Source organism: Lontra canadensis, unplaced genomic scaffold (genome assembly GCF_010015895.1).
Source record: "Lontra canadensis isolate GAN:19392208 unplaced genomic scaffold, GSC_riverotter_1.0 scaffold77, whole genome shotgun sequence".
NCBI classification, from domain to species: Eukaryota; Metazoa; Chordata; class Mammalia; order Carnivora; family Mustelidae; genus Lontra; species Lontra canadensis.
Window position 1 is genome coordinate 10,393,897 of NW_022631071.1, and position 22,083 is coordinate 10,415,979.

The following is a 22,083-nucleotide window of genomic DNA, read 5'->3' on the forward strand; positions in this document are numbered from 1 at the left end:
TCCTAGATAACATCTTCTTCCAATAGAAGACTATTTGATCTACCTGGAAAATTTGTACTTTAGTGTAGCCACATTCATGTATTATCTTAGTTACATTTTCTGGATAACTTGTTGCAGCTTCTGTGTCAGTATTTGCGATGTCACCTTGCACTCCTTTATGGAAATGGCTTCTTCCCTTACACCTCATGAGCCAATCTTGACTAAGCTTCAAACCTTTCTGTAACTTTCTCACCTCTCTCAGCCTTCATAGAATTAAAAAGAGTTAGGGCCTAGCTCTGGATTAGGCTTTGGTTTAGGGAATGTTTTAGCTAGTTTGATCCAGACCCCTTAAACTTCTCTCCATATAAGCAATATGGCTGTTTCCCTTTCTTATCATTCTTACGTTCATTGGAGTAGCACTTTTAATTTACTTCAAGAACTTTCCCTCTGCATTTACCACTTGGGTGTTTGGCACAAGAGACCTAGCTTTTGGCCTATCTTGGCTTTCAGTGTGCCTTTTTCACTAAGCTTAATTATTTCTAGCTTTTGATTTAGAATGAGAGATGTGTGACCCTTCCTTTCCTTTGAACACTTAGAGGCCATTATAGGGTTATTAATTTGCCTAAGTTCAGTAGCACTGTGTCTCAGCGAATAGGGAGGCCCCAGGAGAGGGTATAGACTGGGGAATGGTTGGTTGGTGGAACAGTCAGAGCACACAAAACATTTATCAATTAAATTTGCTATTCTATATGGGCACAGTTCATGGAGCCCCTAAACAATGACAATAATAACATCAAAGATCAGTGATCCCAGATTACCATAACAAATATAATAATGAAATGTTTTGTCGTATTATGAGAATTAACCAAAATGTGACATAGAGACATGAAGTGAACAAAATGCTGTTGGAAAAAATCAACAGACTTGCTCAATGCAAGGTTGCTACAAGCCTTCAATTTTTTTTGATTTTTAAAATTTATTTATTTGACAGAGATCTTAAGTAGACAGAGAGACGGTGGGGGGCGGGAAGCAGGCTCCCCACTGAGCAGAGAGCCCAATGCGGGGCTCAGTCCTAGGACCCTGAGATCATGACCTGAGCTGAAGACAAAGGTTTTAACCCACCGAACCACCCAGGCACCCCAAGCCTTCAATTTGTAAGAGAAAAAAAAATACATAGTATTTGCAGAGTGCAGTAAAGTGAAGTGCAATAAAATGTGGTATGCCTGAACTTCCCTGTTGCTGCAGTCCCTAAGATACCTTTCCAGTTATGCACGTTTTTAGTCATAATCATTTGATAAGTATTGTACAACTAGATACATGTTTTAGTGTCTCCTCTCTTTAAAGTACAACATTCTATATCATGGACAGCCAGTAGCAAAAGGAAGTCAAGAGGAATATGGGGAACTCAGTTTTTGAGCCATATTAAGCCCAAAAATGTACTTATAAGAAGTCTGATAGTAATAGAATAGTTAGGGTTATCAAAAGAATTTCTGTTTTGAGAACTTGTAGGCCTTTCCTGTGTTGGGCTATCAGTGTGACATCACCCATCAAAATCTGGGCATCTAGCGCTCATAGATAAAAGTATAAATAGGGCTTTACTTTTTGGCAAGTATTTTATATGTGAGGGGATATAGTTTCCTCAGATTGAAGATTATTGAGAATTCATATTGAAACTTTTAGTTTTATAGAGAAACATTGACTGATGGTCATTTAAAATTGTGAGTATAAAGCCATGTAATATATTAGTAGTGCCTATAGCATATCAGCATACTGCATATCAATAAACATTACTGAAAAACAATTTTCTACTTTACTGTAAATGCTGGGTTTCTAATTTTATTAATGGAATCTTTAAATTAATTTGAAGACCTTCATTTTGAAACATTTTGGTATATAGTGCAGCTGTATTTTGGTAGATGTTGATCTATTATTTCGATATCTTTGGGATTTATAACATTTTAAGATTTTAGTATTCTATATCTGCTTTTAGCCATTATGAATAATCAAAATTGATATAATATCTATTTTCAAATACTGAAGTATATATAATTCAGAAATAGTAAGTCATAAGTGAATCCTTTTAAAATAAGTGAAGAATTAACTATTAAATATATTTGAAGTATTTATTGTCTAAATTATATGAATGCAATATATATGATATATAAGTATATAAATAATGCAGATACTCAATGTTTGGACATATGTTCATGTTACATGTTTCAAATTCTATTCTAAATTAGACCCTTAAAAATTATTTTTTCATACATCAGTGGAGTTTGAAAAAAGACAACTCAATTTGAAAGTTAACTGCACTCTAATGATAGAAGAATGAAAATGAGATCTACCAGCTATGTATAATATTTTGTTTACACTTTTTAGATTTCCATTTTGACAGTACCAGGAGAAGAACCAGGAACTTTTGCTGTTCGAGTCATTGAGTTGTGTCCTTCAACAATGACATGCATGAAAGGCACATGTAAGCACAGTAGAATCCGTTTGTTTTGTGTGTTTGTTTAGGAAGTAAAAGGGGGCAGCCATTGATAAAATTGTCTGAGTTCTGGTTATAGTTTTGCCATATATTTTTTATTCACATTCTTTGTTCACACACTTTATGTTCATACAGTAAGTCATTTTACTGCTTTGCCTCTAATCATTTTTGTGGCTGGATCTCCATAGGCATAATTTATAATGAAAGAATTATAATTTTCCCTCTAGTGAAAGAATTTCTGTGACTTTATAGTTCTTTCTGTAACTTTACTTAAGCTTATTAGAAACATACTTTCACAAAATTTATTTTCTTTACTGCTATTACTCTTCTTTGTTTTTCCTCAGAATTCTTAATCCAGTTATGAACTTCTGCCATATGTAAATTCTCTATTTTTTATGAGTCTAAAGTTCGGTAACATTTATGTTCTTTTACCACTATGTATCAAAATTTCTGTCTCTAACATCGTCAGATACCATGCCTTGTAGAACATATTTCTCAAAGGTGTTTCACTAAATAGAAATCAGCAAGGATACATTGGATATCATTATGCCTAGACCTAAACTATGTACTGTAGGGATTACAAAAAAACAGAGGGTTGCATGCCTGATTTGAAATGTTCATCATCTTGGGGTGCCTGGGTGGCTCAGTGGGTTGGGGCCTCTGCCTTTGGCTCAGGTCATGATCCCAGAGTCCTGGGATCAAGCCCCGCATCGGGCTCTCTGCTCAGCAGGGAGCCTGTTTCCTCCTCTCTCTCTGCCTGCCTCTCTGCCTACTTGTGATCTCTGTCTGTCAAATAAATAAATAAAATCTTTTAAAAAAAAAAAGAAATGTTCATAATCTTAATGCACACTTAATAATAGAACAAGATGATATTAACTGTGTGCAGTGTATTCTGCTAGACATTTCAGGATAGGTAAAGAAGAGTATGACATAGGCCTGACCTTAGGGGACTCAATCTAGTTGGACAGATAAGAGAAACAAAGAAGTAGCTGTAAGAGGCAGAATATGAAAGTGCCATGAGAGGAACCAACAAACAGTGGACTGTAGAGATTCATAGGAAGGAAACAACAATGTCATTAACTAGATTACTTAGAATGCTGTAAATTTATATTAAGTTTTTTTTCAAATTGTTACATGAATTATGAGAAGCAGAAGACTAATCTGGTTTGGCATAGTCAATGAAAGCATGCCTATGTTTTCAAGTGTAAAACTATTATTTACTAAAAGATGTCAGAAATGTGGTTAAACAGAGAGAATTGGGAGCTTGTTGCCAGCAGGGAGAGTGAAGAAAACTCGTCCCTTATTGCTGTAATCCTAAATTTCATTTTGAAAAGTAGCTCACTGGTGGTTTTCTACCTTATACAGTGATTTGTGAATTAAGTAAATGTTTACCATGACAGTTATCTTTATCATTATTGTTATCATTATTGTTCCCTATTACCTTAACAAGTTTTTTTCATGTCTTTTTACCTGTGTTAGTATCTTAGATATAAAACTGCACTCATCTTTGGTTTTTTAAATTACATTTATTTTATGTTTGTGAATATTTTGTAAATTTCTTTTTATAAATTTTATTTTTCTGTGTGAAATATTTTTGTATGCCCAGTCTAATAATACATACTCACTATTGACAGTTTGAAAGATGTAAAAAAGAAAAGTAAAATTACTGTAATCCTTCTACCCATAGATGATGAACACTTGGTGTGTGTCTTTTTATCTTGCTTTTTACATGTATATACATACATATTTCCATAAATATGCAGTACTATTTTATATATTGTTTTATAATCTGCTTTTTAAAAAGGCTTAATACTACAAAAATCTTTTGCATGTCTATGATATTTTCAGTGATTGTGGGTATACTGTTTTTATTTAATCCCATGTGGTTGAGATTAAGAGAAAATTTATACTTTGTAGTCCTATAAAAAAAAGGCCAGTCTAATAAACAAATACCTGTAAAATTCCATTATTTTTTAAAACTTCTTTGAGTGGAATTATTGGTTCAAAGTGTATAGTTTTTTTTTTTATTTTACAATTATAGATTCATAGGTATTTGCAAAGGTAGTACAGAGAAGTCCCATGTACCCTTCTCCCAGTTTCTTCCAGTAGTTCTGTTTTACCAAATTGTAGCACAATATCAAAACCCAAGAGTTTGACATTGTTATAATGTGCATATATGATTTTATCACATGTATAGATTCCTGTGACCATTACCACAAGGATCCCTTTTATTACCCTTTTATAGCCATAGCTACATCCCTCCCTCCCCACATCAGCTATCTAATCCCAGGCAACCACTAATCTGTTTTCTCTCTCAGTAATTTTGTCATTTTGACAATGTCATACAGAATGAATCCTATAATAGGTAATCTTTGTTTTTCTTTTTAAAAATTTTTCTTATTTTTTATTTAAAACAGTAGATAATCTTTTGAGGGTTGTTTTTTTTTCTCAGTAAAATTTTCTTAAGGTTCACCCAACTTGCTGCATGCATCTATATTACATTCCTGTTTATTGCTGAGTAGTAGTCCATGATAAGCTGTACTTCTTTCTGGCCTCCATGGTATCTAATGAGAAATCTGCTGCTATTTGAATTGTTTTTCAACTATAGGTAATGTGTCCCCCCACCCCAGGCTGCTTTCAAGATTTTTCTTAGTTGTTAATTTTTAAAAGCTTTAATGTGTTAGAGAGGAGAAGGGAGTTGGGGGAAATTTGAAGGGGAGGTGAACCATGAGAGACTATGGACTCTGAAAAACAATCTGAGGGTTTTGAAGGGGCAGGGAGTGGGAGCTTGGGGGAACCAGGTGGTGGGTATTGGAGAGGGCACGGATTGCATGGAGCACTGGGTGTGGTGCAAAAACAATGAATACTCTTATGCTGAAAATAAATAAATTTTTAAAAAAGCTTTAATGTGATGTGTCTTGGCATAGATTTCTTTGGAATTATTCTGTTAAACATTTATGCAGCCTCTTGCATTTGCAGGTTTATGTCTTTTTGCCAAATTCAGCAAATTTTCATCCTTTTTTTTCTCTGAATACTTTTCAGCCTTATCTTCTTTCTCCTCTTCTTCTGGGACTCATGTGACATGGCTATTAGAACTTTCACTATAGTTCCACATGTCTCTGAGGCTCTGTTCATTTTTATAATTCAAAAATACTTATACCTATTAAGAAGAATGCATCATGCTGGGGACAATAGATTATACAAAGGAGTGTAGCCAAAGTAGTAATAATAATAAGCAAGTACAAAGAGTAAGAAGAGCCCAAACTGTGTGCTTCTGTTCATTTTTATGAAGAGCCCAAGTGATGTGTGTTTCTGTTCATTTTTATGTAGGCTAATTTCTTTCATTTTTTATTGTGTCATTTCCATGGTTCTACTTTCAGGTTCACGGATTCTTCCCTTTGTCCATTCCATTCTGTTGAACCCATCCACTGAGGGCTTTTTAAAATTAATTATTGTATTTTCTAGTTCAAAAATTTCCATTTAGTTGCCCTTTAAATCTATATGCTGAGGTTTTCCCTTTCTTTCCAGAGATTGTCTCTTGTTTCATTTGTTTCCAGCAGGTTTATAATTGCTCACTAATGCATTTTTATGATGGCTGCATTAAATCTTACTTAACTCCAACAGCTGTGTCCTGTTGGCATCTGTCGATTGTCTTTTTTCATTCAAATTGAGGTTTTCCTATTTCTTGGTATAATGAGTAGTTTTGGATTGCTACCTGGGCATTTTAATTATTCTGTAGTGGGACTTGGATCTTACTCTGTTTTAGCAGGCCTCCTCTGACACTGCTCTGGAGGGGGAAAAGGGTGCTACCTTGTTAGCCAGGGAGGTGGCAGTTCCCCACTTGCCCTCTGCTGGAACCTGGAGGTTGGAGAACTTCCTCATGACTACAGAGTGATTATAGTGTATGCTGTCTAGTAGTCCTCCACTGATTTCCATTCTGGATAGGGAGAGCACAGGAGTGCCTTGTTACTGCTCCCCACCTGGTCTTTGTTGACACAATGAGAGAGGGGTATGGTTTCATTACTCAGGCAGTGGTGGGAGGAAGACCTGACTCTCCATTAGGCCTCCTCTGACAAGACCCCAGTGTCTCATTTCTGCTGGAGAGGGGTAAAAATCCAGGATTCTGCCATGGTCTCTACTGAAACTGCAGATTAAAAGTGAGGGGATGGAGAAACATTTATCCAGCAAAGGGATGTCAAAAGAAAGCCAGAGTAGCATTACATAGACAAACTAGACTGTAACAAGAGACAAGGACATTATATAATAATAAAGGGACAATCCAACAAGAAGATATAACAGTTCTAAGTATTTATGCACCCAAATGCATTAAACAGTTAATAACAAACATAAAGGAACTAATCAGTAGTAACACGATAATAGTAGAGGACTTAAACACCATACGTACATCAATGGATAGATCATCCAAACAGAAAACAAACATGGAGACAATGGCTTTGAATGACACGCTGGACCAGGTGGATTTAACCAATGTATTCAGAACATTCCATTTTAAAACAGCAGAATATATCTTCTTTTCAAGTGTACATGGAACATTCTCCACTACAGATCAAATATTGGGTCACAACAGAAGTCTCAACAAATTAAACAAGATCTAAGTCATACCATGTATCTTTTCTTCTTATTTTTTATTTTAATTCCAGATAATTAACATACAGTATTATATTTGTTTCCAGTGTACAGTATTGTGATCTGTCATTTCCATACATCATCTAGTGCTCATCATAGCAACTATACTCCTTAATTCCTATCACATATTTCACCCATCCTCCTAACCCACATCCCTTCTGGTAACCATCAGTTTGTTCTCTTTAGTTAATAGTCTATTTCTTACCTTGTGTCTCTTTTCCCTTTGCTTGTCTGTTCTGTTTCATAAATTCCATATATGTGTGAAATCATATGCTATTTGTCTTTCTCTAACTTATTTCACTTAGCATTATAGTCTCTATATCCATATTGTTGCAAATGTCATAATTTCATTTCTTTCACTGGCTGAATAATATTCCATTGTGTATATGCATATATACTACGTCTTCTTTATCTTTATCAATTAATGGACACTTGTGCTGCTTCCGTATCTTAGCTATTGAAAATAATGGTGCTAGAAATATTGTGGTGCATGTATTCCTTTGAATTAGTGTTTTTGTATTCTTTGGGTAAATACCCAGTAGTGTAATTGCTGGGTTCCATGGAAGTTCTACTTTTAACTTTTTGAGGAATCTACTGTACTGTTTTCTACAGTGGCTGCACTAATACACATCACCAACAGTTCAAGAGGGTTCCTTTTTCTCCACATCCTTATCAACACTTATTCTTTCTTGTGTTGTTGATTTTAGCCATTCTGACAGATGTGAGGTAATATCTTATTGTGGTTTTGATTTGCATTTCCATGACGGTGAGTGATGTTGAGCATCTTTTCACATGTGTGTTGGCCATCTCTTTCTTCTTTGGAAAAGTATATTCATGGCTTCTGCCTGTTTCTTAACTGGGTTATTTGGGTTTGCTGTGTTGAGTTTAGTAAGTTCTTTATGTATTGGATACTAACCCTTTATCAGATATGTCATCTGCAGATTATCTTCTCCCATTCTTTTTTTTTATTTTTTATTTTTTCAGCATAACAGTATTCATTATTTTTGCACCACACCCAGTGCTCCATGAAATCTGTGCCCTCTCCAATACCCACCACCTGGTTCCCCCAACCTCCCACCCCCCGCTCCTTCAAAACCCTCAGGCTGTTTTTCAGAGTCCATAGTCTCTCATGGTTCACCTCCCCTTCCAATTTCCCTCAACTCTCTTCTCTCCATCTCCCCTTGTCCTCCATGCTATTTGTTATGCTCCACAAATAAGTGAAACCATATGATAATTGACTCTCTCTGCTTGACTTATTTCACTCAGCATAATCTCTTCCAGTCCTGTCCACGTTGCTACAAAAGTTGGGTATTCATCCTTTTTGATGGAGGCATAATACTCCATAGTGTATATGGACCACATCTTCCTTATCCATTCGTCCGTTGAAGGGCATCTTGGTTCTTTCCAGAGTTTGGAGACCGTGACCATTGCTGCTATAAACATTGGGGTACAGATGGCCCTTCTTTTCACTACATCTGTATCTTTGGGGTAAATACCCAGTAGTGCAATGGCAGGGTCATAGGGAAGCTCTATTTTTAATTTCTTGAGGAATCTCCACACTGTTCTCCAAAGTGGCTGCACCAACTTGCATTCCTACCAACAGTGTAAGAGGGTTCCCCTTTCTCCACATCCCCTCCAACACATGTTGTTTCCTGTCTTGCTAATTTGGGCCATTCTAACTGGTGTAAGGTGGTATCTCGACGTGGTTTTAATTTGAATCTCCCTGATGGCTAGTGATGATGAACATTTTTTCATGTGTCTGATAGCCATTTGTATGTCTTCATTGGAGAAGTGTCTGTTCATATCTTCTGCCCATTTTTTGATATGATTATCTGTTTTGTGTGTGTTGAGTTTCAGGAGTTCTTTATAGATCCTGGATATCAACCTTTTAAGCTGCCTTTTAGTTTTGTTGATTGTTCCCTTCACCGTGCAATAGCTTTTTATTTTGATGAAGTCCCAATAGTTCCATTTTTGTTTTTGTTTCCCTTGCCTCGGGAGATGTATATAGGAAAATGTTGCTACCACCAGTGTCAGAGAGTTCTCTTCTAGAATTTTTATGGTTTCAGGTCTCACATTTAGGTCTCTAATACATTTTGAAGTTATTTTCTGTAAGGTTTAAGAAAGTGGTCCAATTTCATTATTTTGCATGTTACTGTGTACTTCTCCCAACCCCGTTTATTGAAGAGACTCTCTTTTTCCCATTGGATATTCTTCTCTGCTTTGTTGAAGATTAATTCATCATATAATTGTGGGTTTATTTCTGGGTTTGCTCTTCTGTTCCATTGATCTATGTGTCTATTTTTATGCAAGGACCATACTGTTTTGATTACTATAGCTTTGTAGTATAATTTAAAAACTGGAATTGTGATAACTCCAGTTCTATTTCTCTTTTTCAGGATTGCTTTGGCTATTTGGGATTTTTTTGGGTTCTCTGAAAGTTTTAGGATTATTCTTACTTCTATGAAAAATACTGTTGGCATTTTGATAGGAATTGCACTGAATCTGTAGAATGCTTCGGGTAGTATAGACATTTTAACAATGTTTGTTCTTCCAACCCATGAACATGGCATGTCTTTCCATTTGTTTGTGTTGTCTTCAATTTTTTTCACAGTATAAATCTTTCACATCTTTGGTTAAGTTTATTCCTAAATATTTCATTGTTTTTGGTGCAGTTGTAATTGGGACAGTTTTCTTCTCTTTTGGCTACTTCATTATTGGTGTATAGAAATACAACAGATTTCCGTACAGTGACTTTGTATCCTGCAACTTTCTTGAATTCATTTATCAGTTCTAGTAGTTTTAGGTATAGTCTTTCAAGTTTTCCATATATAGTATCATGTCATCTACAAATAGTGAAAGTATTACTTCTTCCTTATAGATTTGGGTGCCCTTTATTTCTTTTTGTTATCTGATTTCGTGACTAGGTAGTACTGTGTTGAATATAAGTGGTGAGAGTGGACATCCTTGTGTTATTCCTGATCTTTGGGGAAAAGCTCTGTTTTTCACCATTATGATGTTTGCTGTGGGTTTTTCATATAAGGCTTTTATTAAGTTGAGGTATGTCTCCTTTAGACCTACTTTGTTGAGGGTTTTTATCATGAACAGATGTTGTACTTTGTCAAATGCTTTTTCTTTGTTGAAATGATTATATGGTTTGTATTCTTTCTCTTATTGATCTAATGTATCAGTGTGATTGATTTGCAAATATTGAACCACCTTACATCCCACAAATAAATCCCATTTGATCATGGTAAATGATTTTTTTTAATGTGTTGTTAGATTCAATTTGCTAGTATTTTGTTGGGGATTTTTGCATCTATGTTCATCATAGATTTTGCCCTGTAGTTTTCTTTAAAAAGTAGGTTTTTTTTTTTTTTTTACAGAAAAGTAGTTTCTGTAGTTTTCTTAAAATCTTATCTGATTTTAGTCTCAGGGTGATATTGGACTCAAAGAATGAACTGGAAGTTTTCCTTTTCCATTTTTTTTGAAATAGCGTGAGAAGAATAGGCACTAACTCTTGAGTAAATGTTTGGTAGAAATCGCCTGTGAAGCCATCTGGGCCTGCACTTCTCTTTTTTGGGAATTATTTGATTACTGATTAAATTTTAGTTGCTGGTAATCACTCTGTTCCAATTTTCTGTTTGTTCCTGTTTCAGTTTTGGTAGGTTATATGTTTCCAAGAATTTATCCATTTCTTCTAGGTCATCTAATTTGTTGCCTTATAGTTTCTCCTGATATTCTCTGTGTAATTGTGTTTCTGTGGTATTGGTTGGTATTTCTTTTCTCTCATTTGTGATTTTATTTATTCCAGTCCTTTCTCTTTTTTTTTTCTTGATATGTCTGGCTAGTGGCTAATCAGTTTTATTAATTTTTCAAAGAAACAGCTCCTCATTTTGTTAGTCTGTTCTATTGTTTTGTTTTGTTTTAGTTTCTGTATCATTTATTTCTGCTCTAATCTTTATTATTTCTTTTCCATCTGCCGGTTTTATATTTTATTCTTTTTCTAGCCTGTTAGTTATAAGGTTAGATTTTCACTTGAGATTTTTCTTGCTTTTTGAAGTAGGTCTGCTTTGCTTTAAACTGCCCTCTTAGAATTGCTTTTGCTGCATCCCAAAGGTTTTGAACTGCTCTTTTTTTTTTATTTACATTTGTTTCCATGTACTTTTTAATATTTTCTTTTATTTCCTGGTTGATCCATTCATTTTTTAGTAGCACGTTATTTAACCTCCCTGTGTTTGTGGTCTTTCAAGATTTTTTTCCCTGTGGTTGACCTGTAGTTTTATGATGTTGTGTTTAAAAGAGATGCTTGGTGTAACTTCATCTTTTCAAATTTGTTGAGGCTTGTTTTGTGGTCTGATACGTAATCTATTCCAGAGACTGTTCTGTGTGCACTTGAAAAGAATACATATTCTGCTTTAGGATGGAATGTTCTGCATATATTATATATATTTATATATATTCATATATGTTAAGTCCATCTGGTCCGGTGTGTCATTCAAAGCTGTTGTTTCCTTGTTGATTTTCTGTTTAGATAATCTCTCCATTTATGTAAGGGGTGTTAAATTCCTCTGCTCTTATTGTATTATTATTGATTAATTCCTTTGTCTGTTATTAACTGTTTTATGTATTTGGGTATATGAATATTTATAATTATTTTCTCTTCTTGTTGGATTATACCCTCATTATTATATAGTGTCTTTCTTTGTTTCTTATTACAGTCTTTGTATTATAGCCTGGTTTGTCTCTTATAAGTATTACTGATCTAGCTGTCTTTTGACATCCATTTGCATAATGACTTTTTCTCCACCCCCTTACTTTCAATCTGCAGGTGTCATTAGATGTAAAATGGGTCTTATCTTTTTATTCATTCTGTCACCCTGTGTCCTTTAATGGGAGTGTTTAGTCCATTGCATTCAAGGTAATTATTGATAGATATGTATTTATTATAATTTATTACTACTTTGTGGTTGTTTCTGGATATTTTCTTTGATCCTTTCTTGTCTTTCTCTCCATGGTTTGATGGTTTTCTTTAGTGATATATTTTGATTTCTTTCTCCTCATTCTTTGGCTGGTTTTTGATTGGTGGTTACCATTAGGTTTGTATGTAACATCATCTTCATGTAGAAGTCTATATTAAGCTGATGGTCATTTTAGTTTGAACCCAGTCTTTACTCTTCTTTTCCCTACATTTTAGATATATTGTGTCATTTTTTACATCCTTTTTTTGGGTTTTCCTTGACTGACTTTTTACAGAAATAGTCATTTTTACTGTTTTTGTGTTTTCTACCTTCATACTGTCAGTATTGGTCTTTCCTTTCCACTCAGAGTCACCTTTAAAATTTCTTGCAAGGCTGGTTTAGTGGTCATGAACTCCTTTAGTTTTTTTGTTTGTTTTGGAATATCTCTCCTTCTATTCTGAATGATAACCTTCTAGAGTATCCTTGGCTTCAGATTTTTCCGATTTAGCATTTCAGATATATCATGAAACTTTCTAATGGCCTACAGAGTTTCTGCTGAACAATTCCCAGATAGCTTTATGGGGTTTCCCTTGTATTTAACTGTTTTCTTTTTCTTGCTGCTTTAAATATATTTTTTGATCTCTGCATTTTGCCAATTTAGTTACATTATGTCTGGCATAGATCTACTTTTGTTGCTTTTGTTGGGGGTGTCTGTACCTCCTTGATCTAGATATTTGTTTCCTATCCCAGATTAGATAAGTTTTTAGCTATAATTTTTCAAATGAATTTTCTGCCCCTTTTTTCTCTCTTCTTCTGTGACTCTTGTAAAGTGAATGTTATTATTTATGTTTGATGGAGTCCCTGAGTTCCTTAAGTCTATTCTCATTTTGCATAATTTTTTCTGTCTCTTTTTCAGCTTGATTACTTACCATTATTATGTTTTCTAGTTCATTAATTTGTTGCTCTGATTCTTCCAGCCTCCTGTTCATTCCATCAAGCCTGTTTTCATTTTTTTTATTGAGTTCTTCATCTCCACTGTTATTTCTTACGTTCTACAGTCTCACTCATGTCTTCTATTATTTTCTCAAGCCCAGTGAGTATCTTTAAGATCATTGCTTTACATTCTTTTTTTTTTAAAGATGTTATTTATTTGTGAGAGAGAGAGATCACAGGAGTGGCAGGGAGGAGGGATGGGTGGGGGGAGGGAGAAGCAGACTCTCCATTCAGCAGGGAGCCTGATTTAGGGCTCAATCCCAGAACCCTGAGATCATAACCCGAGCTGAAGGCAGACGCCCAACTTACTGAGCCACCCAGGCACTACAACTTTAAATTCTTTATCAGGCATGTTACTTATTCTTTTGCATATATCTTGGCCTGTGGCCTTGTCCTGCTCTTTTCATTTGGCATAAACTTCTTTGTTTCTTCACTTTGTCTACCACTCTGTGTCTGTTTCTTTGTGTTAAAAACGTGAGGTATATCTTCTGCTCTTGAAAGTAGTGACTTTGTGAGGAAGAGGTCCTGGAGTGCCTTGCAGTACTCCCCGGACATAGTCTTGTCCTTTTCTTTCATTTGGCACAAATTCCTCTGTTTTCTCATTTTGTGTAAGTGTCTGTGCCTGCTTGTATATGTTAGGATAGTTAACTGTGTCTCCTATTCTTCAGGGTAATAGCTTATGAAGAAGAGGTCCTGTGGTGCCCTCAGTGAAGTTTCTGCTGTTACCCAGGGCCTGGCACTTCAGGGAATGTCTCCAATGTCTGCTTTGTGTGCACTGCTCTTGTGTTTGCTTTATCCTTCATGCCTTCATCAGTGGAGGCTTGCTTTGCCTGTTGTGGATAATGTTTGGTCCTTTTTCTGAATATGGTGAGTTTCAATTAGATGTGTTCTGGTCTGCTTGTGAAATGAGACCTTTCAGCAGTGCTGCTGGAACCAGGCCCCTTCAGAATTCCTGAGTGAGGAGTTGTAGTGTATACAGGGATTTGGGCTGGTTTTCTGGGGTAGAGGCCCTCCCTCTTTGGGACTGACACTAGTGACTTGGAAGGTTGGTTCCACTGGAGCATTGGGGGGTGGGGAGCAGGGCTCTGTGTAAGCAAGTTAGGTCCCCAGTGTCAGCACTCTGCCACTTCCAGCAGGTGGCTCTGTGCTTATGAAGAGGGGTTGGGAGGGGAAATGGCATTTTCTAGTTCCTTTATTACCAGAGGAGAATCTTTGAACACTGCCTCTCTAGGATATGCTCCAAGATGAGCGGATAACCTGCCCATTCTGTTGCCCAGGGGCTCTTCAGATCACCGTTTCCATGCTGTATGTCCATGGACTGTTTGCCCTGCCTTCTCTCCAAAAGCAGCACAATGCTCTCCAGTTCTACCCCGGCCAAGCCTGCTTACCTTTAAAACTGTAGAATTATCCCCTGCTGGTTGTGAGAAATGATGAAATTTGACTCCTCTCCAAGCCAGTTGCTGTGGGGGTTTGTTTTCCCCATGGGCTTCCCTGTGTATCTGTCCATCTCTCAACCTCTGTACCTATTGTTTCCTCCCCACCGTAGCAGCCACAATCCATTTCTCTCTCAAAACATGTCTCTGCACTTCAATCTTCTTTCGTGCAGCCTCTCTCTCCTTATAGTTATAGGGTTTGTTCTTTAAGTCGACAGGTTGATTTCTGGAGTATTTAGGGTGATTTGGTAGTTAACTCCTTGTATTTGTGGGACAGAGTGATCCTAGGGTCTTTATACTCCACTGCCATCTTCCCCTACCATGCATCTTTTCTGACCACAATTTGGAGAAACTGGAAATAAACCACAAGACGAAATTTGGAAAGAGCACAAGTACATGGAGGTTAAATAATGTGCTACTAAACAATAAATGGGTTAAAGAAGAAGTCAAAGGAAAAATAAAAGTATGCATGGTAACAAATGAAAATGAAAACACAGTGGATCCAAGACATTTAGGATGAAGCAAAAGTGGAAAGAGGGAACTTTCTTGCAATACATGCTTACCTCAAGCAGCAAGAAAAACTTCATATAAAGAACGTAACCTACACCTAAAGGAGCCTCCAGAAGAACAAACAAAACCCAAAACTGGCAAAAGGAAGGAAATAAAGATTAGAGCAGAAATACATGATATAGAAACACGAACAGATCAATGAAACCAGTACCTGGTTCTTTTGAAAAAATAAATAAAATTGATAAACCTCAAGCTGGACTTATCAAAAAAAAAAAAACCAGAGAGGACTCAAACAAAATCACAACTAAAACAATACCACAGAAATACAAACAATTGTAAGAGAATATTCCCTAAAAGTTATATGCCAACAAATTGGACAACCTAGGAGAAATGGATAGATTCCTAGGAACATATAACCTACTAAAACTGAAGCAGGAAGAAATTGAAAATTTGAAGAGAGTGATTACTAGCAATGAAATTGAATCAATAATCATAAAACTCCAGGACCAGAGGGCTTCACAGGTGAGTTTTAACAAACATTTAAAGAAAAGTTTATTCCTTTTCTTCTGAAAGTATTATAAAAATAGAAAAAGAAGTGATACTTCCAAATTAATTCTAAGATGAAGACTTCATCACCCTGGTAACAAAACTAGATAAAATCACTACAATACCAGAATCACAACAATCACAACAAAACCAGAGGCCAGTATCTCTAATGAACATAGATGCAAAAATACCCAACAAAATACTAGCAAACCAACTCCTGCAATACCTTAAAAAAATCATTCATCATGATCAGATGGAATTTATTTTCAGGACCCAAGGGTGGCTCACTATATGCAAATCAATCCATGTGATATATCACATCAATGAAAGAAAGGATACAAATGATATGATCATTTCCGTAGACACAGAAAAAGCTTTTGACGAAGTAACATCTATTCATGATAAAACCCTCAACTAAGTAGGTCTAGAGGATACATATCTCAACATAATGAAGGCCTTATATGAAAGCCCACAGTGAATGTCCTACTCAATGATGAAAAACTGAGAGCTTTTCACCACTTATATTCAACATAGTACTAAAAGTCCTAGTCACAAAAACCAAACGACAAAAAGAAATAAAGGGCAGCCATATCAATAAGAAAGAAGTAAAACTTTCACTATTTGTAGATGACATGATACTATATATGGAAAATCTGAAAGAGTGTACCCAAAACTACTAGAACTGATAAATGAATTCAAGAAAGTTCCAGGATACAAAGTCATTGTACAGAAATCTGTTGCATTTCTATACACCGATAATGAAACAGCCAAAGGAGAAATTAAGAAAACAGCCCCATTTATGGTTGCACCAAAAAAGCAATGAAATATCTGGGAATAAACTTAACCAAAGATGTGAAAGATTTATACTTTGAAAACTATAAAACGATGATAAAAGAAATTCAAGATGGCATAAAGAAATGGAAGGACATTCCATGTTCATGGGTTGGAAGAAAAAATATTGTTAAAATGTCTATTCTGTGCAAAGTAATATACATAGTTAATGCAATCCCTATCAAAATTCCAATAGTGTTTTCACAGATCTATAAGAAAGAATCCTAAAATTTGTATGTTACCACAAAAGACCCTGAGAAACAGTGAAAACAATCTATTCTATTCTATTCTGTTTTTATTTTATTTCAGTGTAGGTAACAGACAGTGTTGTATTAGTTTCAGGTGTACAATATAGTGATTCAACAATTTCATACACCATCCAGTGCTTAACATGACAAGTATACTCATTAATCCCTTCCCTCTATTCAGCCATTGCCCCACACTCTTACCCTCTGGTAAACCATCAGTTCTTAGTAGTTAAGAGTAGGTTTCTTGGTTTGTCTCCATCTCTTTCTCTCTCTTTTATTTTTGGCTCATTTGTGTTATTTCTTAAATACCACATATGAGTGAAATCATATGGTATTTGTCTTTACCTGACTGACTTATTTGTCTTAGCATTGCACTTTTTTTTAAGATTTTTTTTGTTTATTTGAGAGAGAGAGAGAGCACAAGCAGTGGAGAGGTTTAGAGGGAGAAGTAGATTCCCTGCTGAGCAGGGAGCCTGAAGCGGGACTCAATCCCAGGGCCCTGGGATAATGACCTGAGCTGAAGGCGGATGCTTAACCAACTGAGCCACCCACTGCCCCAGCATTGTACTTTCTAGCTCAATCCATATTGTTGCAGATAGCAAGATTTCATTCTTTACTGATGAATAAAATTACACACACACCCCTCATCTCCTTTATCCATTCATCTATATCACTAGACACTTGGGCTGCTTCCATAATTTGGCTAGTGTAAATAATGCTGCAATAAACATAGGGGTGCATGTATCCCTTTGAAATAGTGTTTTTGTATTTTGGGGGTAAATAGCCAGTAGTGCCATTAATGGATCATGTGGTAGTTCTGTTTTTAACTTTTTGAGGAATCTCTGTACTGTTTTCCATAGTGACTGCACCAGCTTGCGTTCCCACCAACAGTGCACAAGGGTTCCTTTTTCTCTACATCCTTGCCAGCATCTGTCATTTCTTCTCTTTTTTTTATTTTAGACATTATGACTGGTGTAAAGTAATATGTCATTGTAGTTTTGATTTACATTTACCTAATCCAGAGCAATCTTGAAAAAGAAAAAAATAATGGTTGTATCATAACTCCAGGCTTCAATTTATATTACAGGCTATAGTAGTCAAAATAGTATGGTACTGACCCCAAAAAAGACACATAGGTCAATGGAACAGAATAGAAAACCAAGAAATAAACCCACAATTAATATGGTAAAGTAATTTTTAACAAAGGAGGAATGAGTATACATTGTGCAAAAGATTGTCTCTTCAGCAAATGCAGTTGGGAAAACTGGACAGCACCATACAAAGTAATGAAACTGGACCTCTTTGTTTCATTATGGACTAACCTAAGTCCAGAATGGATTAAAGACCTAAATGTGAGATCCAAATTCATAAAAATCCTAGAGGGCACAGGTGGTAATTTTTGTGACATATGCTGAACTATATATCTCCTGAGACAAGGGAAACAAAAGCAAAAAATAAAATACTGGGACTCATAAAAATAAGAAACTTTTGCACAGTGAAGGAAACAGTGAATGAAACTAAAAGGCAATGGAATGTGTGAAGATATTTATATATGACATTCTATAAAGGGTTCCTATCAAAAATAGATAAAGAACTAATACAATTCAACACCCGAAAAACAAATAATCCAATTTAAAAATGGGCAGATGACATGAGCATATATTTCTCCAAAGAAAATATACAGATGGCCAGTGGACTCATGAAAAGATTCTCAGTTATCACTTAAAATCAGGGAAATGCAAATCAAAACCAAGGAATTATCACCTCACACCTGTTGGAATGGCTAAAATCAACTCCAGAAACAATGGGTGTTGGTGAGGATGTTGAAAAAAAGGAACACGTTGCACTGTTGGTGCCAATGCAAACTGGAGTGGCCACTGTGGAAAACAATATAGAGGTTCCTCAGAAAATTAAAAATAGAACTACTCGGGGCTCGTGAGTGGATCAGTCATTTAAGTGTCTGCCTTTAGTTCAGGTCATGATCCCAAGGTCTTGGGATTGAGTCCTGCATTGGGCTCCCTGCCTGGCAGGGAGTCTGCTTCTCCTCCTACCCTTCCCCCCCTGCTTTTGCTCTCTCTCGCTCTCTCTCACACTCTGTTTCTCAAATAAATAAATAAAATCTTTTAAAAAATATTGAACTACTCTACAATTCAGTAATGGCATTTTACCAAGAAATACAAAACACTAATTTGAAGGAATACACGCACCCCTATATTTAGTGCAGCATCATTTACACTAGCCTATTTATGGGAGCAGCCCATGTGTCCATCAATAGATGAATGGATAAAGAAGATGTGGTTTATATATGCAGTAGACTATTATTCAGCCATAAAGAGAATGAAATCTTGCCATTTGCAACACCATGGATGCAGCTAGAAATTATAATGCTTAGTGAAATAAGTCAGTCAGAAAATGGCAATACCTTCTGATTTCACTCATGTGGAGTTTAAGAAAAAACAAATGATCAAAAGAAAAATGAGAGAGAGACAAGCTAAGAAACAGACTCTTCACTATATAGAACAAATGATGGTTATTCGAGGGGAGGTAGGTAGAGAGATGGCGAAATACGTGATGGGGATTAAGGTATACACTTACCATGGTGAGCACTGAGTGATGTACAGAGTAGTTGAATCACTATCTTATTCACTTGGAATAAAAATAACACTGTATGTTAACTATACTGGAATTAACATAATTTTTTTTTAAGAGGAAGAGACTAAGAAGACTGTGAGGAAGAAATGACCTCATTACAGCAATTAGTGAACCACCAGGGGCCTCAGAAGGTTAGGACAGTTTGTGGAAGAATTAGGCCAAAATATGGTCTTGGACCAGCCATGTCTTATCTGGAGACTAGCTGGAAATACGTGAAAACCCAACCCTGGCCTATGACTTCAGAAACTGTTCTGAGAAGCCTGAGAAGGTGATTCAGAAACACATAAAAGTATGAAAACCACTGCTACAAAAAAATGAGATGCCTTATTAGCGTGAAAAGGTGGTGTCAAAGCAAAGATTGCATCAAAGTTTAAAAGACAAGGAACATTTTATTGAAGAGTATTGCAAAAAGAGAGGGCAGAACAACTCAGTCTGAATTCAGCTCCCCTGAGGTAGAGGATGGGAGGATTTTTAAGGGTTCAGGTGAGCTAGTGGCAAAGTACTAGAGGATATTAGCAGTGAAGGGAGGTGTTGTGAGCCATTTGGGTTTGCTAATAAACTCCTATTTTATGGCAAAATAATGGTATATAAGAGACTTCACTGTTTCATATTATAATGATAATGTAAGGTTTGCTTATATAAGTTATCTGTTACAAGTAGAATTTTTGAACTAATTTTTATTGTGGGGGAGGAATATATTCATGTATATTTATACACACAAACACATACATTTGTGCATATATTGGTATATCAGCATATTATGCAGATAAATTCCGAGTATATGCCAGAGTAGTCACAGCAGTGATTATCCCTGAATGATGGGAATACAGGTAACTGACACGTTTCTCTGTTTACCTTGATTTGCTGACTTCTCTATAATATGAGTTACAATAGACTTAAGTAGGTATGCCACAGGCATAAAGGATCATATTGCATAAATGTATAATAGTGTGATCAAAATTGACATGCTATGCCACATAGTTATAATTTTGATTATGTCCAGTTGAATCCAGTTTCAGGTGTATATTTCCAGGCCACTAAGTTATAAAAATGTTTCATGTGGTCATTAAATTTGAGTTTTTCCTTAATTTTCATTCTCAAATCTTCCCACTTTGGTAAATATTTCCTGAAATTTTAAACTGCTTTTCCAAGTTACCCTGCAACATAACAATCAGTGACCCATCTTAGGTAAGTCCTTTCTCACATGGCTCCTTTCTTCTTTGTCATCTGGATTCTGTTCCTGCTTAATTCATTTACTTATGTGTGTGTTTACTCTCCTATACCCACACCTCTTCTTCATGTCGGCTTATCCACAAATGTCTTCCTATTGATTGAAGACAGTGAATGCCTCTTGTGTTCTGTAGTCATAAGTAGCATGAAGTGTAACTGTAACCTTCACATTTTCTTTTTTAACCAACACCATAGTTATTTCCCTGGTATTTTGAAATAGTTTAATGTCCAGTGTATTTTGGGGGAGAAACACTAAAATGTGTTTTATGTGTATGCATTTATCTTATTAATTTTCTCATATAATAGAGTTACATTTATTTATGGAATTATTACCGAAGTCAAAGAACTTCCCTCATATTATTAAATTCTTCAGAGTACAGTGTTGTGTGGTAAGACATGGTGGTAGAACATCTCTGCACATCCCAATTATAGGAGATCCTTACTTTTGGAGGAAGTATACTCTTTGACAGTATCTGTTAAAGAAGTTTGTGGTGATGCAGACTTAGAATCTGCTCACTCCTGCCTTTCACAAAGGGACTGTCAGTCAGCTGGGTAAGAGTAACCCAGACTACTGCATAGGTCTTATTTAGGCCTGCCTAAAAGAACACAGAAATGGCAAGATCATTTGTCCAGGGTCATATGGTGATATTTATCTTTGAAATACAATAATAATAATAATAACAACAGCAACGCTATCATGACATATTTGCTGGAAGTAGTGGGGTAAGTACCCTCATTAGTTATTTCATGCATTCCTCAAGAAAACCCTATGAAGGGTGCCTGGGTGGCTCAGTCCTTAGGTGTCTGCCTTCAGCTTGGGTTGGATCAAGGCCTGCATTGGGCTCCCTGCTCAGTGGGAAGCCTGCTTCTCCCTCTCCCACTCCCCCTGCTTGTGTTCCTTCTCTAACTCTCTCTGTCAAATAACTAACTAAAATCTTAAGAAAATAATAACCCTATGAAGTAGGTACCATTAGTTCCATTTTATAGATTAGGAAACTAAAGCTAATGGAACTTAATTGGGTTACCTGTGATACATACTTCAGCAAGTGGCAGAGTAGGAATTCAAACATAATTTTTTTTCTGATTTGGGGCCCATATAGCCTACCACTGTGCTGATGCTAAAAATTAAAAAAAAAATGCTGCCCTCATATACTTTCCTTTTTCTAGTCATAAATCATTGTCATATTGTGCCAACCTTAAAACTATGGGCTTTTCCCTGTCTTACAATAAAGAAAATAGTGTCCTAACATTCTGTGATGATAATATTGAGCTCCTAGGAAATGTTGCTTATGCCAATGGATATAAATGAATTAGACCTATTGTAAAGATTGAATATTTATAAAACATTTAACACAAAGTGCCTGGCAAAGAGTTAAGATATAAGAAATGGCAGCTCCTACTGACAATAAGAATACCATTGCTAATGTACTGGGTATTGATACTACATATAACAAAGTATTATTTTTAATATTACTATGTTTTCTCTCATCTTCATGTCTTTGCACAAACTCTTCCCTTAACCTAAAGTGGCCTTGCCAACTAGTTAAATGCTTCTTCATCCTTTGAGT

The 22,083-nt window shown here is 35.9% G+C and overlaps 1 protein-coding gene across 2 annotated transcripts in view; it reads left to right on the top strand.

Annotated features, from left to right (window-relative positions):
- The window catches only part of CHM (CHM Rab escort protein), a 210,410-nt gene that overhangs the window by 151,695 nt on the left and 36,632 nt on the right, over positions 1 to 22,083 (top strand). For both annotated transcript variants that reach the window (XM_032881813.1, XM_032881814.1), the window contains exon 12: positions 2,359 to 2,455. In XM_032881813.1, coding sequence (XP_032737704.1) covers positions 2,359 to 2,455 — 97 coding nt within the window. The remainder of the gene's footprint in view (positions 1 to 2,358; positions 2,456 to 22,083) is intronic.